At 36.2% G+C, this 14605-nt stretch overlaps 1 protein-coding gene across 2 annotated transcripts in view; it reads right to left on the minus strand.

Moving 5' to 3' along the window:
- Ell2 (elongation factor for RNA polymerase II 2) overlaps nucleotides 1-14605 on the minus strand; it is a 72564-nt gene that overhangs the window by 18691 nt on the left and 39268 nt on the right. For both annotated transcript variants that reach the window (XM_026385863.2, XM_026385862.2), the window contains exons 3-5: nucleotides 13585-13706; nucleotides 8531-8694; nucleotides 1701-1960 (exon numbers count right to left, since the gene is read on the minus strand). In XM_026385863.2, the coding sequence (XP_026241648.2) occupies nucleotides 1701-1960; nucleotides 8531-8694; nucleotides 13585-13706 (546 nt within the window). The remainder of the gene's footprint in view (nucleotides 1-1700; nucleotides 1961-8530; nucleotides 8695-13584; nucleotides 13707-14605) is intronic.

Here is a 14605-nt window from a genome sequence, read left to right on the forward strand (position 1 = left end):
TTCTGAGGATTAAATGAGATTGCACAAGTGAATTGCCTAGCACATAGCAAATGTCCCCCAAATGACAGATGTAAGTAGCCCTTGTATCTATGCTTTCAGCCCATATCATACATTAGATTTCTCAAGAGTTTTATACAATATCAGTGCCCAGGCCCTATTTTCAGACCCTTGGATTCGCTGCTATGGGGTGGAATTCTGGCACTGGCATTTTAAAAAAAGCTCCCTGGAGTATTCTAATATATAGCAAGGATGAGTCTTTACATTAGATTCTACCAACCAATCCTAATAATTCTATGTCCCAATTGCTCAGAGGTCAAGTATATCTACATTTTTAGATATATCTATCTACATACATATGACCATACAACTATGATTGGCCTCTATGAGAACCCCTTCTGCCATTATTTTTCCCTCTCCATCCATTAACCTAGAAGGTAATCCATAACCTTTCTGGAGGTGCAAGTACCAAATGTTTTGTCAAATGTAACCTGATTCTCACTGCCTCAAATGTAAGACTGAACACACACTCTCATCCTCATTTTTTCTTTCATCCTTTCTTTGGAGCTCTTAAACCTTCTATGGGATATATGGATTTAAATTGTTTCTAAAAGATGTTCAGTGGATTTAATAAAGATCCTTGAGGCAGACAGAGGTGTACAGGGGGATGGCTAATCCTGAACTGGAGTTGATGGTTTTTCTTTTATAACATGTAGTATTATATCTTGAATATAAGAAATGTATTAATAAAAAACAGACTTAAAAGTGTTATTCTTTGAAAAACAGATGAAAGCCTATGGGTTTTTTTTTAATGATGAAATTTAAGAACAACTTAAATTTGGAAATGTTATTGCTTTAGAAAAAACAGTGATGGATCATATGGTGGATCTGAAGCCAGTATGAAAAATACAGGAAATTAACAATCTAACAAACTATTGACTTAATTTAAAAGAATGGCTTATTATTATACTTAAGCTTGTGATTGCAAGGGAACTCATCACAGCTAATACTGCTCAGAGTATATACTGAACTCATCACAGCTAATACTGCTCAGAGTATTAACACATAATTTAATGCAGACATGGGACTGACATTGGCATACTTGGTGGCAGAAAGGCATGGCAGTGAGGGTAGCAAGTAGTATTCAAGGCAGGAGACATTCTAAATTATGTAGTGGCAAAAATATTCTGGATTTTACCAAAGACCACAAAATACACTGTATAACTTTACCTACACATAAACAAATGAAAATTAAGGCAAAAGTTTAGGTGATTTGAGACCAAGGGCAGAAGAGAACTTGTTGCCTATTCTTTTTTTAAAAAATATTTACTTTTTAGTTATAGGTGAACACAATATCTTTATTTTTATATAGTGCTGAGGATTGAACCCAGTGCCTCATGTATGCTAGGCGAGCACTCTACCTCTGAGCCACAACCCCAGCCCCTTGCCTACTCTTAATGGAATTTTATGGTAAAATTTGTTTGATATACATGAAGATAAGTCCACATTTCAATTAGTTTTTGACTAAATGCTTAAAAAAGATGATTTAACTTAATATTAGGCAATTATATATCATACACCATTGATCAAATTACTCTGAATTTCTCTATTACAATAATAACAAGATTAAATGATGATAAACCTTCTTAGTGAACTTCTCAACAAGAAGTTATACAGAAGGACCTCTCCCTAGATGCCCTCACCTGTTGCAGAATTGCTCCCAGGGAGTTCTTGTCCTTTTGATTCACTCCATCTTTCTGTAGTCTAGCCAGGAGCTCAGGTTTCTTGTAGGTCTTTAGTGCCAGTAAGTGAATCACCCTGTCTCTATATGGCCGCTGCGAAACACTGCTGCTGCCATGAGTCTTTCGAATTGTATTTGCAGGGTTCATGGGGGTTGACCTTTTCCTCTCCGGCACTGCATCTGAGATGGCTTGAGGTGCTTTCCGAATTTGCACTCTTTTCCCTAAAGCGCAGTGGAAATGACAATGTTACATGTTTGAGGGTTATAATATAATGAGCATTTTGGGTTCCACAACTCAGATTTAGGTACTTTTTCATTTCTGGAAGAAATAAAGGTCACTTTATTTCACTTTTTACTTTATAGAGACCTGCAAACAAAAAGTATTCTAAATAAATGACCTAAAATTAGGACTTCTTTTGATGAAATCATTTCTTGAAATAAATACGTATTATAGTTATTTGGTTACTAGGCTACACATGGATAATAATTATATACACAAATGTAACAGGCTAGAAATTGTTAGATTGTAGGTTTTTCATATTAAATGAAAATAATTCCCATGCTTACCTGTCCAATTTATAGAACTTAAATCTGCATATTATATGACATTTCTGAACAGCAGAAAAGAATACAGTGAACACGGTAATAGGAGAAAAACCTGTCCAATCTCACTAAGAGCACATTCTTGGCTAACCTGGGTGACTAATAATTTCACAGATTCAGAAGCATTGAGAGGGGAGTCAACATCCACCAGGGATCTAGTAATGATATTCTTTTTCAAAAAGTCATAACAAATTTTAGAAGTAAAAAATCAAAACAACAACAAAAATCAAACAACAAAAAGAAAACACCAACCAATAAATAAAATCAACCAACCCACAAACTAAACAATCTCAGAGAGGCAGACAAACAGATCTGCCCTCTGTGAGCTGGGACTAAAGGAATGGATGGATGATGGTTGGAGGAATGGAATATGGTACAAAGGAGGCCTTCACGCCATTGCCTAATGGACCAGGGCCATTCATGTGGGTAACCCATTTTCTGTTTGGACTGAACACTGACACTTGGCAAATGGCTACTTTGTAGAAAATGTGTGGGCTGACACGATACAACGTGTATGTGCGAAGCTACCCAGAGATGACTGGTTACCGAAGACCCTGGTAATCATTCCTTGTTGAAGGGACAGAAAGTAGCATGAAATGTATAAGACCCTCCTTTTATGATTTCTGAGTTAGAATCTTTCAGATCCTTTAGATCACATTAAGCCCAACTCCAAGCCCTCTGGTTAAAAGTGGGGGAAGAACTAGTAATAATGTACAATGTGGGGCAATTACATTAGGAACAGGACTAACAACTAGAAACAATGAATAATTACAGCAATTTTCATGAGCTGTGGCCTAGGGTGAATCAGTTCTAATGAATAGTAACTCTGTCCATGTTGGGCTCCCCATGCTTGGCAGTTTCTTGACACCATCCTATCTCAAGAAAGAGGAAAAGGAGAAATATTCTCTGGAAACCTCTATCAGCTAGGATGTTTCTTTACTATTCAGACATAACTGGTTGCAAATATCAGATCAAAGTACTGCACAACAAAGGAACTCACCATTAAGGAGACTGTGTCTAATAATATGAAAAACTATTAAACTACTTGGAGTTTTGGAGATAGATCTGATTTCTTTCTTTCTTTTTCTTTTTTTTTTTTTTGTAATTTAGAGACATAGAGACAGTTGGATCAATGTCAGATGCAAAGGGACCTAATATTTACCAGGCATCAGTTATGTGAGGACAGTATGCTAACAGCTTCATAAACATTACATCATTAGATCTTTCAGTAATCTGAAAAGGTGAACATTGCCCCCATTTCACAGATGAGGTATCTGAGGCTTTCAGTGAGATATGCTCAAATGGTGAAGTGCTCACTTAGCATATGGGATGTTCTATGATTGACACCCAAATTTTCTCATTGTACTTCTTTGTTTTGCTGTTGGTCCATATTAGATTGTTAACTCCATGAGGGCAGGACTATAGTTGTTTTCTCTACCAGCAGATTATGAATCAGTGTTTGATAACAGAGTGAATGAGAACAAGACAGCAAATAAACAGAGAAGTAGGAATCAACAGAGCTATATTTTCCCATATTGCCATATGGAAATTATTACTATTCTCCAGTATTGATAGTCTGTAGACACACTGAAATTTCTAAAATGAAATTTTAAACTCAAACTTTCCAACCTGACATTTCTCAGTTGTAACAGTGTTAACATTACCATTCTTTGAAAATTTAACAGGAATTTGTGAGAAAAAAATAGGATCGGGGTCATAAAAATATAGGAAATGCTATAAATTCCACACTTGCCAAGTCTTGCAAAAGAAAGAAACCTGTTTCACTCCTTTCCAAACCAAGCTGACTGATGGATCATTTGGAATGAATTCAAGCCAGCAAAGCAAATAAAAATAAAAACAAAGTGAGAGCACTGCTGCTGTGCTCCAGCTTCCCCACCTCCTCTGAACCTCTCTTTGTCTCTGCTCCTTGGCCTCAGAGGGGCTCCAAGGTCTGGGGTTTAACCCCACCTTCCCAGAATCAGGCAGAAATAAATAAGGGAGGCTAACACTCCCCTAAGAGGGGAATAGGTATGATGTTTAATGGGAAATGAGAATCTGGTCAGGGAAAAAACAGAGCTGGGCCTAGTGACAGGCTGTCATCTCCCTCTGGATCCCTTACCCCCAATATATGCATTTCACTTTTTATCTCCTTTTCCTTTTAGACAGTCAAGCCGTAACCCATTTTTTTTTTTTTTTTCAAATGCTTGAAAGAACAACCCAGATACACTGGGTCACTAAACTGCACTGATCACTTGCTTGCTGCCTCCTCATTCCTCCTGTGCTATTCAACCAGGAGGAAGACCTTGGATTTAAGAAAAGATAGGTTACAGATGAGGAAAACATTGGTGATAGAAATATTTAGAGAATTGAGAAGCTAAAAAAAAAAAAAAAGAGAGAGAGAGAGAGAAAAGCAAGAAAATGTCAGGTTTAAAGTGGGCAGAATGGCTTTATTTTTATTTTTAATATTTGCCTCAGAAAAGCCCTTCTAATAAAGCCTATGGGAAAAATCTAATTCTCTTTCCAGACTCAACTGCTAATCAATTCCCTGGGCTCCTTTATAAACAGCAGCAGTGGTACCAACAGGGCTGGGCAATCTGGGACTATATCTGACTCGTTGTTTCATAACAAGGAGTCCACTTCTAACTCTTCCCTTTCTTATGCGATGGTAAAAGTGTTTCTCCCTCAATCTATTGGCTCTGAGTAAACAATCTGAAAGAGAGAGGTTAAAGCAGTCCATCAGAAAGAGAGGAGGGACTGTAGCCATCTTCTGAAGTTGCTTTTCTGGTCCAAGGAACCTGACCCAAAACCCTGGCAACACAGACCTGAGGCTTGAAAAACATCAGCAGGGTTGTGCTGATGACATGGCCTGGGTTATGATTAAATACATAATCCACTGCAATGGAATCCATACCCACCATTTGGCATTTGTGATCACTTTTTCAAAGGTTTATTTAATAAATAAATAAATAAATAAATGCTCAATAGGCACAAAATGTTAAAACTATAAAAGACTTTAGATATTATCTGGTTCAAATACCTCTTTAATAATTGAGAAAATTACAATGCTAAATGATTTCTCTAGTCATTCAAATATGTGTTAACTCATTGAAATTAAGGAGGGTGAGGGAAAGTTTCAAATAGAATCTTAGAAATAATATTGATTGTTATTTTAAATTCCCAAATAAATATTAGTACATAAAAAGATTTGCCATTCATAAAAGTCCAGAATTTAGGTTGTAAGTTATAAGAAGACTTAAGATACTGGTAAAACAGAAGTCAGGGTGACTAGTGATTTTTTTCTTAGACAAATACAGTAATGTTCACCCTGACATAAATGTCATGACTAGAACTGAAAATGTTACTCAAGAAATAAAAGTATTGTTTTCTAGATTAAAATTGCTCTGCTCCTCTTAGGCAAATAGGTATTGCTTTGTTCAGCTCACAAAAGGGTTGCAGGAGCTCATATTCCTGATGATTAGGCCAGGTGACCTTGGACCTCTAAGAGCACAGTCTCTATCCGGTAAGCTGGGTTTGTGTCCTAGTTCAGCTGTGAGAGGCCTAGTGTGGCATCATGCCACCACTGTACCACAGCAGGACAGCATTGTTCTCATTTGCCTCCACCCAGGCTGACACTGCTGAAGGAAACCTGGTTCTGCAGGTACTGAGGCAGCATAGGTGAGCTTTTGGTGTCATTTTACATGGTATAGTCAATTATGAACTAAAGGGGCATGTCCTGCTGTTTTAGGAAGAGAACATGTTCACGAGGCCATGCCTATATCATTTGCTATTTGCTGAGCTCAACAACTAGATTTGTAAAATGAAGAGATAATCATAACCTACTTCCTAGAGAGATCATGAGACTCAGATGAATAACCACAGATAAAGCGCTAGCTGATACCTTGTGCTAAATGATTTCTCTATTCATTCAAATATGTGTTAATCCATTGAAATTAAGGAGGGTGAGGGAAAGCACTCAGTAAGTGAAGAACAAAATTAATTGGATACTTCTGAGATTCAGAAAAAAGCAGGAAGATACAAACTAAGCTGCTTAGTTGGAAAGAAACATGTGGAAAAGAAGTGGCAATGGATACAGTTAAATGCAAAAGATCAAAACTTGACAAAACTACGTACAGTAAAAAAAACAAACAAACAACAGACAATCCAATTAGGATACTAGAGTCTTCAAAATTGATTAGACCTTTATTAAGAGAAGTATGTCCAGTTTTGAACTCTGAGGTGAAGAATTGGAGGCAGGCCAGAGGGGAACACTAAAAGTAATTAAAGGGTGGGGACATGGGCCATATTAAGAAAAGTTAAAAGGATCTGGGATCATGTGATCTAGAGAATAAAAGGATGCAAAGGTTAATGACAATATTAAGGTCAAGGAAGAACACTGTGCTATGACAGTCAGTGCCAGGGCACTGAGGACAAAGCAAACAGGATGAGGCTGAATAGGACATTTGGGCTGGCAGAGATCACTACAGGGCTCAGAGGGGAGGATAGCCCTTCTTAGAATGGGGAGATAGAATGCTTCAGACATAAATTTTAGTAAGCTCAAATTTCGTATAGTTACCCCAAATGTATATAAATTATTTGCAATGCTTACAAGAAATCCTGTGAGTTCTAAAATTCCTAATCCCATTAGGAAGTGTATGGTCTTTGGGATTTTGGGTGTTGAAAATTTTGTTGTATAAGTTATAAGTAAACACCTGACCAATCTATGTAATCATTGATGATTTTCAAGTTTTGGAATAAATCAAGGTGAAAGTTTTCAGCTATTTATATTGGGAGGGGAAAAATCATTTTCATGATTTGAGTCTACTATTCTTTTGTCATACACATCAATTTGCCTCACTGTTTATAAAATGTTGGTATGGGACAGAATCAAACAACACTTTCAAGCAGGCAGATAATTCATAGTTAGTACTTAAATGTAATGAGAGATCTTGTGCATCTTAAAAATAGCTTGAGATTTAGCCTACTAGCACAGAAAGCTAATTAAGTCACTTATGAGAAGAAAGGAGAATGAAAGGAGGCTGGAAGTTGTTACCTCACTCCGTAAGAAAGGGAAGGTATAAAGTCTCATTGTTGGTAACTTACTAGGCAGGGAACCCAGCCCCATGGGTATAGATACCTGGGGAAGCCATGAATTGTTGTTAAACCAAACTAAATGTATCTAAGCTAAGCACCAAGTCCCAGGAGCATTGGCCTTATTCCAAAGAAATACTTATTAGAATCACTAGTGGAGCCTTTAGAAGTTGAATGTATTATAGCTGGATCAGCTACAGAAAAATACAGAAGTAGAACTATATCAAACCTGGAAAGATGTTGATTAAGGAATTGACTCTTCAAGAGACTATTTTTGTTAGAATGTAAATTTCTAAGTTAATATACTTTTATCATTTACTATGGTGACTTGCAATATGAAACCCACCAAGGACTCAAAAAGCTCATCTTCACTCTTGATCATTCTACTACTGTTAATAGTCACTGTGAATGACTCCTCAAAGTTGTTCAAGGCACTGATCATAAAGAAGACTCATCTTGCTGGTCTGGTCTTACTTCCTTTCGATCTGATGCATATTTGAGTGAGCTAATGATAAAGGCGATGGGCATGGTCCAGGCTCTTAATTAATGGATAGATGAGTATGAGGATCATAATTGTGGTACCAAAGATTCATCCCCCTAATTCTTTGCTATAATGCTTTGCCATAAGCACATTTTATAGTCTTGTAATAAAAATTTCTCATTGTTTAAAGATCCTCTGAAAATACAAGAAAAATCTACAACAGCGAGGTCAGCAACTCAGAAGTTCAAAATAGCTTTTACTATTTAAAAAAGAATCCCTACAAAAGTGCAAAACAAGAACTATACTGTCCATCATAGAAATTACATCATCCAATGACAAAGAAAACACAACGGTACCACTGATCAGAACCCAGTACTGTAAAATAATAATAAATAGGCAACAGAGGATTCCAGATTCAGTAAAGTCATAAAACTTTAAAATATGTTATTCAACTAACTAGCAGTCTGAAGAAAACAGATGACCTTTCTTTGACCACGTTATACAAAATGTTCTGAAAACTAGTTTGTGTTTTCATTAAATTAATATTACCCACATTTACCTACAGCGATCTTGAATTACTCCAATCAATCAGCAAGAAGAAGAAAGATATCTATACAAACCTACATATGGTCCACCGGGTTTGATAACTTTTGTGCTTCGGTTGCGGGATTCCTCCTCTGCCTGGGTCATTCTTTCTCTTGTCATCTGATATGAGTCATTTGTTGCACACACTGTAATTTTATCTTGTATAAATCCCAGGCAATTGAGCTGGGAGGCTCCAGAGCTGTCAAGTAAGACAGTGGCTTTGTCAGAGATGACCCTTATTTTGTACAATAAAGGTAAGCAAGATTTTTATTATCCCAACAACAGCAGCCCAAATAAATTTGCAATTCTAAAACAACTAATATTAATTTTAAATGTAAAAATTATTTAAAATATTTAAGTTTCTCTTCTTCATTTCATATCACATTTTTTTCCATGTTCTATACAGAAAGGGTAAAATGAGCTCTCAGAGACCAAATCCATGAATTTTTTAAAACAAAAACTATTTGGACTGAAGACCAGAGTCTTAATGAACACTACAGTTCTACTTTCATTTAATAATCAACTATTTCAAAAATTACCTATCACCAACATGAGAAATGTTTAAAAATTTAATTTTAGTGGAACTATAATGTGAATGCTTTACAGATGACTGGATAAAACAAACCATAATTCTTTTTATTTTTAATAAGGTATTAATTTTAAGGCTAATATCAGAGCTTACTTTTGCATTATAAGACTAAACTTCCCCCAAATTTGCAGAATTTACATTTACTACCTTGTTAAATCTCTATATAATAAATATTAAAGAAAATACAGGGAAAATTATTTTTTGCAGAAATATTTTAAAAATTCTTATTGGAACAACACAAATATTAACATTGGCCAAGACAGCTTTGTTTCAAAATAATATGCTAATATTAGGGGAATCTTGATAATAGTTATAACTGGGGTTTTAAAAGAAAATATTATAAATTGGAATATAAAAGTAATGAAAATAACACTCTAGCTCTGATCCTTTATTTCCAAACTGAATTGAAAATAACTTTGTTATATGATACTAAGAAATAAGTATTGATTAAAGTTTTGTAAATTGCTAATAACTGTATTTACAAATGCTTTTTTAAAAAAATAGTTCTTTCATCTCATAAATATTTATTGGGCAGGAACTGTATGCCAGGCAACATGAGAGGCGGAGTCTGTGACAAGGACTTGACAAACATGGTCCTTCATTCAAGGAGCTCTCTAATGGGTGACAAGAATAAGTAAACTAGAAATTGCAACACAGTGTGAAAAATTCCAGGAAGCAGGGGACCCTCTGGAGAGACATTTCACTTGATGTCTGAGCTGATTAGAAAGATGACTGGATAAGGGGGGGTGAAGGACAAAAGTGTTCTAGGAGAATAAAATAACCTTCGTCAGCCCAAGGCAAATAAGAAGGCTTTCAGTTTGGCCACAGAGAGCTAGAAAGGAGAGAGAATGAGAAATAGATCACGTAGGGCTTTGGGGGATTTATGGATATTGGACTTATTTCAAAAACACCAGGTTGAAAACAGAGAAAATACCTCATTTGTATTATAGGAAGATCAATCTGGATGGAGAATTGATGGGGAGCAAGAAGGATGCAAGAATGAAAGCTGAGACCATTTAAGGCTACTAAAGAACTACAGGCAGGAGGTGATGGCCTGAACCAGAGTAGGGCAGGGAAAAACACAGAAGGGTATCAAGAATCCAGAGATAGTCAGAATATAGGATTGACAGGATTTGGTCAGTGATTAGAGAGAGGAAGACATTAAAGATCATGCCAGATTACTTGGTATATAGAGCTGCTCTTTACTGAGACACTGAACTCAAAAGAAGGGTGGGTTAGGGATACCATTGGAAGAGAAATGAATTCAGTGTTGAAGACAGCGACAGAAGGAAAGCCAGAAGGGGTATCAGAAGAGAACCAGCTGTGAAGAATATTATTATTTAAGCAAGAGCCGGGAGAGACCTCATGAGACTGAAAAAAACATAGCTGAAGAGGAAAACAGAAAAGTACTATATCATGGAAGCCATTGTAATAGAGTACTTCAAACAGGAGAGTGGCCATATGAAATGAAATGCTAGCCATAAGTCAGAATGATAAGGAACCTGTAAGTATCCACTGGGTTTAGGGCCAAGGAGGTCACAGCCCTCTTGAGGGGATGTTTTAGTGGAATGGTGGGGGCTGAAGCCAGACTTTGTGTCAAGAAGTAAATGTAAGGGAGGTTGTTTTGGCTTTTTATTTTCTCTTTTAGTAAGACAGACTTGAGCTGAAAAACCAGTGAAAGAGGACAAGGAGGTATAACCCTCAGGGGAAGCAGGATGGAGGGGGAAGATAGAGAGGAAACAACTAGAGTATACTGAAGGTCTGATGGCAGGAAGTTTGTGTTTTAACAGCTCTCCCTGTTATCTGCTAAGTAATTCACAGAGTAAGCTGAACCTATTGCCAATCATAATTAAGTTACTGCTTATACCATTCAAGGTCAAGGAACAGATTTTTACGTGAAAACAGGTGCCAATCCCTGTAAGTCAGAGGGTCCTCTAGATAAAGTTCTTTATTGGTCCTTTCTTAACTGAGCTACCTTGGAAATTAGACACTTGGACATATGTATATAAATGTTCTGTTCATCATTCTTTGGCTTAGCTCACTGCTTCCTGTACTTGAGTAGATATTACTGTATGCCCAGTGCTCCAAATTATATATTTTCACTAAGCTTGTGAATAGAAAGATTTAAGGAGGTTTTGAAAGGTAATTTAGACTATGAAGTCTCATCCATTTTGTAAATGAGAGAAGTGAGGTTTGGAAGGTTTAAAAAAATAGATCAGGAAAGAGACTAGTTAATCCATATTGGTTGAAGATCAATTTGCTGGGCATTCATTTTGAACCCAGCTGACACTAAGAAACTAGAAAAAGGACACATGAAGAGCTTGCACTATTATAGGAGAGACAAGATGCATGAGGAAAATATTAAATAGAAAGAAAGGAGCCATATTATGGATAAATTTGCTTCCAGTCTGAGAAGTGAGTTTGGGTGCTTACTTATTTTCACAATGGGATTTCAATTTATTTCCATACCACATCATTTTACAATGCTCCTTGAATCACTGAATGGATACTAATATATTTGCCCCAATTTTCTCACAACTGTTTCTATTCTTTTGATGCATGATGGATAGTTTTATAATTGACCTTAAAACTTTCTCCAAATAAGTAGAAGTAAACATGAAGGGTTATTTATGACCTAAGAGCGAGACCATATTCCTTTTTATGATAAGACCAGTTTTGAAGAAGGGATTAAATTCCTTAATCAGAATCCTAAGGGGACACAGAGTTCAGTCTGATGTCAAAATGTCCTATTTTAATAAAACAGTCATCACAGATGATGGCACCACAATGAGTCTAGTGTGGCCCGTGTTGTCTAAAGAATACTGCACTAGGAGTTGGGACTTGGTTTCCCTTTTGTCCAGTCACTAACTAACCAGCTGTGTGCCTTGGGTAGCTCACCTATTAAGTGAAGGGGTTGGCTTACATGATCCCACTATGAAAAATAAGCACCCAAACTCACTTCTCAGATAGGACCCTTGTACTTGGTGATACTACACATATCACAGGGCTGTCCCACAAAACTTTCTGCAGTGGTAGAAATGTACTATATCTATGCTGTCCCTAGGATAGTCAAATGTGGTTTTTGAGCTGGTAAAATGCAATCAGTAAGAATGAACAATGGAGGTAGAGAGAAGTGATGGGAGGGGAGGGGAGAGGGAGGGGATAGGAAGGGCAGCAGAATAAAATAGACTCTAGTATTGCTGTATGTATATACATGTCTGTATAATCAATGTGATTCTGCAACCTGTACACTTAGAAAAATGAGAAATTATACCCAATTGATTTAAATGTATGATATGTCAAGATCATTGTATTGTCATGTGCAACTAATAAAAAAATGAAAAAAAAGAGAAAGAATTGAGAAGATCATAGTCATTCAGCTGCCTTTAAACTTATGTCCTAATATTGCTCCCTATAACCCATAATCTCCATGAAATAATACTTTTTATAAATCCTTTCATTACCTTTGTGAATGATGATATTAAACTTGCATTTTTAGTTAAAAAAAGAATGAACAATGGAAATGTAAATATTACCTCATCCTCACTTTTACCAATTGAAATGTAAACAGCTACATGTAGCCATCAAATTGAACAGTATAGAAAAGGCTATGATGATCTATAATTCATGAAATTGATATAAAAAACATGTTTAGGGGGAGTAATTTTCAGAAAGGAAAAAATTAAAATATACTCAGGGAAAGCAACATATTAAGGTTTAAAAAAAAGATTTAGTCATTTTAAATGAGAAGAGAAATTTAGAACTCTTTCAGTAACATGTCTTATTTTGAATCACTGCCTTCTGTTCCTGCTTGAGTCACAACTTTTCTCCCATTTTGCATGGACAGCAAGTACTTACACAGTTTCAAGTACTGCACTCATGAGCCACAAGGATGGACTGATACTGTTAAAGCCTCACACCTCAAAGAAAGGACAGCCCCCCAGCCTTCCTTGTCTCTGTGGAGGGGCAGAACAAATCCCCCCTGCGCAAAGGCCCATTCTTGAATCAGGAACAACCAAAGTAAAGTAAAGCAAAACAAGAAGCTTATTGTTTCCAGAGGATCTAAGCAGATAAGTGCTTCACTTGGGGTGGGTATGCATTCTTGTCTTCCTCTCTCCATTTTTAATTAATTTATTTTTTAACCAGGAAAAGTGCCTAGTCCACTGAGTATAAATATTAAATACAGTATTAGACACTCTTACTAAAATGTAATGAATAAAATCTTTATAAAAAATCTTCAAAATTATTTTTATTTAAAAACTCTTATTTTATAAGGAAACATTTTTTTAACCTTAAAATCCACCCTTATCCAGGGCAAGAATCTAAGAATTTTTGTGATTGTATTCCAGTGAAAAATATAAATTTAAGTGTGTAAGTGTGCTTAGCTCTGCAATTCAATTCTATAAATATTTATGGAATGACTAATGTGTATTTAATTAATTTTTTTAAAACTCTCTTAAGTAAAAATTTTCCCTTCAGTATACCTTGAAAAGTACTTACCTGGAGAATGTTTGCTGGATGCAGTCAAAGCTGCCCTGAGGGTTGTCTTTGCCCACATTTGACAAATAGAAGTTAAAGTTATGTACTTCATTGAGGGGATCACTTTTGGGAATTTTGACAAGCTGAAAGGGGTGAAGGGGGAGAAAGAGACCTCAAATTATTAATTTGCCAGAGAAGACTTTATAATTGACTTACTGGTTTTTCAAGTGGATCATTTTTAACCCCCTTGATATACATCTTTACAGCATTTAAATGATCAAATAATTAATTCAAGGAGTCTGACAAGTATGGCTATAACTCACCAATTCTTATTTCTATTTTCTACCCTTACATATCAGTAATCACTTTTGCTTAGTAATTAGCTTATAAGAGGAACTCTTCATTTCAAACTAGCAAATGATTACAATTCACATGGAAGTCATATTAGTGAATTTGCTAAAAAACTCTTCCTCCTTTGAGCTAAACGTTTTCTCTTTGATATGTGCCCCTGATGAACAACTGCAAGATATTTAAATGGTCTCTGACATACAGTCCATATACAATCTTTTGCTCTATTAATAAAAACACATTTCATTAATATTTGTTTCTAGAAGAATAAGATCTAGCAGCACAAGGTTAATATCATAATTACATTCAAAGGCAAAATGCAGCTAGGGCGTTTCTCCCTGCCCCACTATTCCCTGATTCATCATCATGTTTATACAACAGGGTCAGCAGTCTACAGAGAAGATTCTGCAAGCCACTCCCTGGCTGAGCCCCAGGCAATGGTGTAGAATCTACAGATGTGTTTTCTGTGGTCTTGCTCAAGGCTGGCTTCCCTACTAGATGGAAAACTCCATAAGCAAAGAAACAGTGTTTCTCTAGATGATAAAGGCCCTGTATCAGGCACATTTCTTGGAATATGGGAGGAGATCAATAAACCTGTGTACAAGTTTTGGAATATTCTTCCTGTCTTTCAACTGCTTCACTCACCTCAACACCTGAAACTTTTCTTATATTTGTTCTGCAGAGGCTTCATTGG

This window comes from Urocitellus parryii, chromosome 1 (assembly GCF_045843805.1).
Source record: "Urocitellus parryii isolate mUroPar1 chromosome 1, mUroPar1.hap1, whole genome shotgun sequence".
Classification (NCBI taxonomy): Eukaryota; Metazoa; Chordata; class Mammalia; order Rodentia; family Sciuridae; genus Urocitellus; species Urocitellus parryii.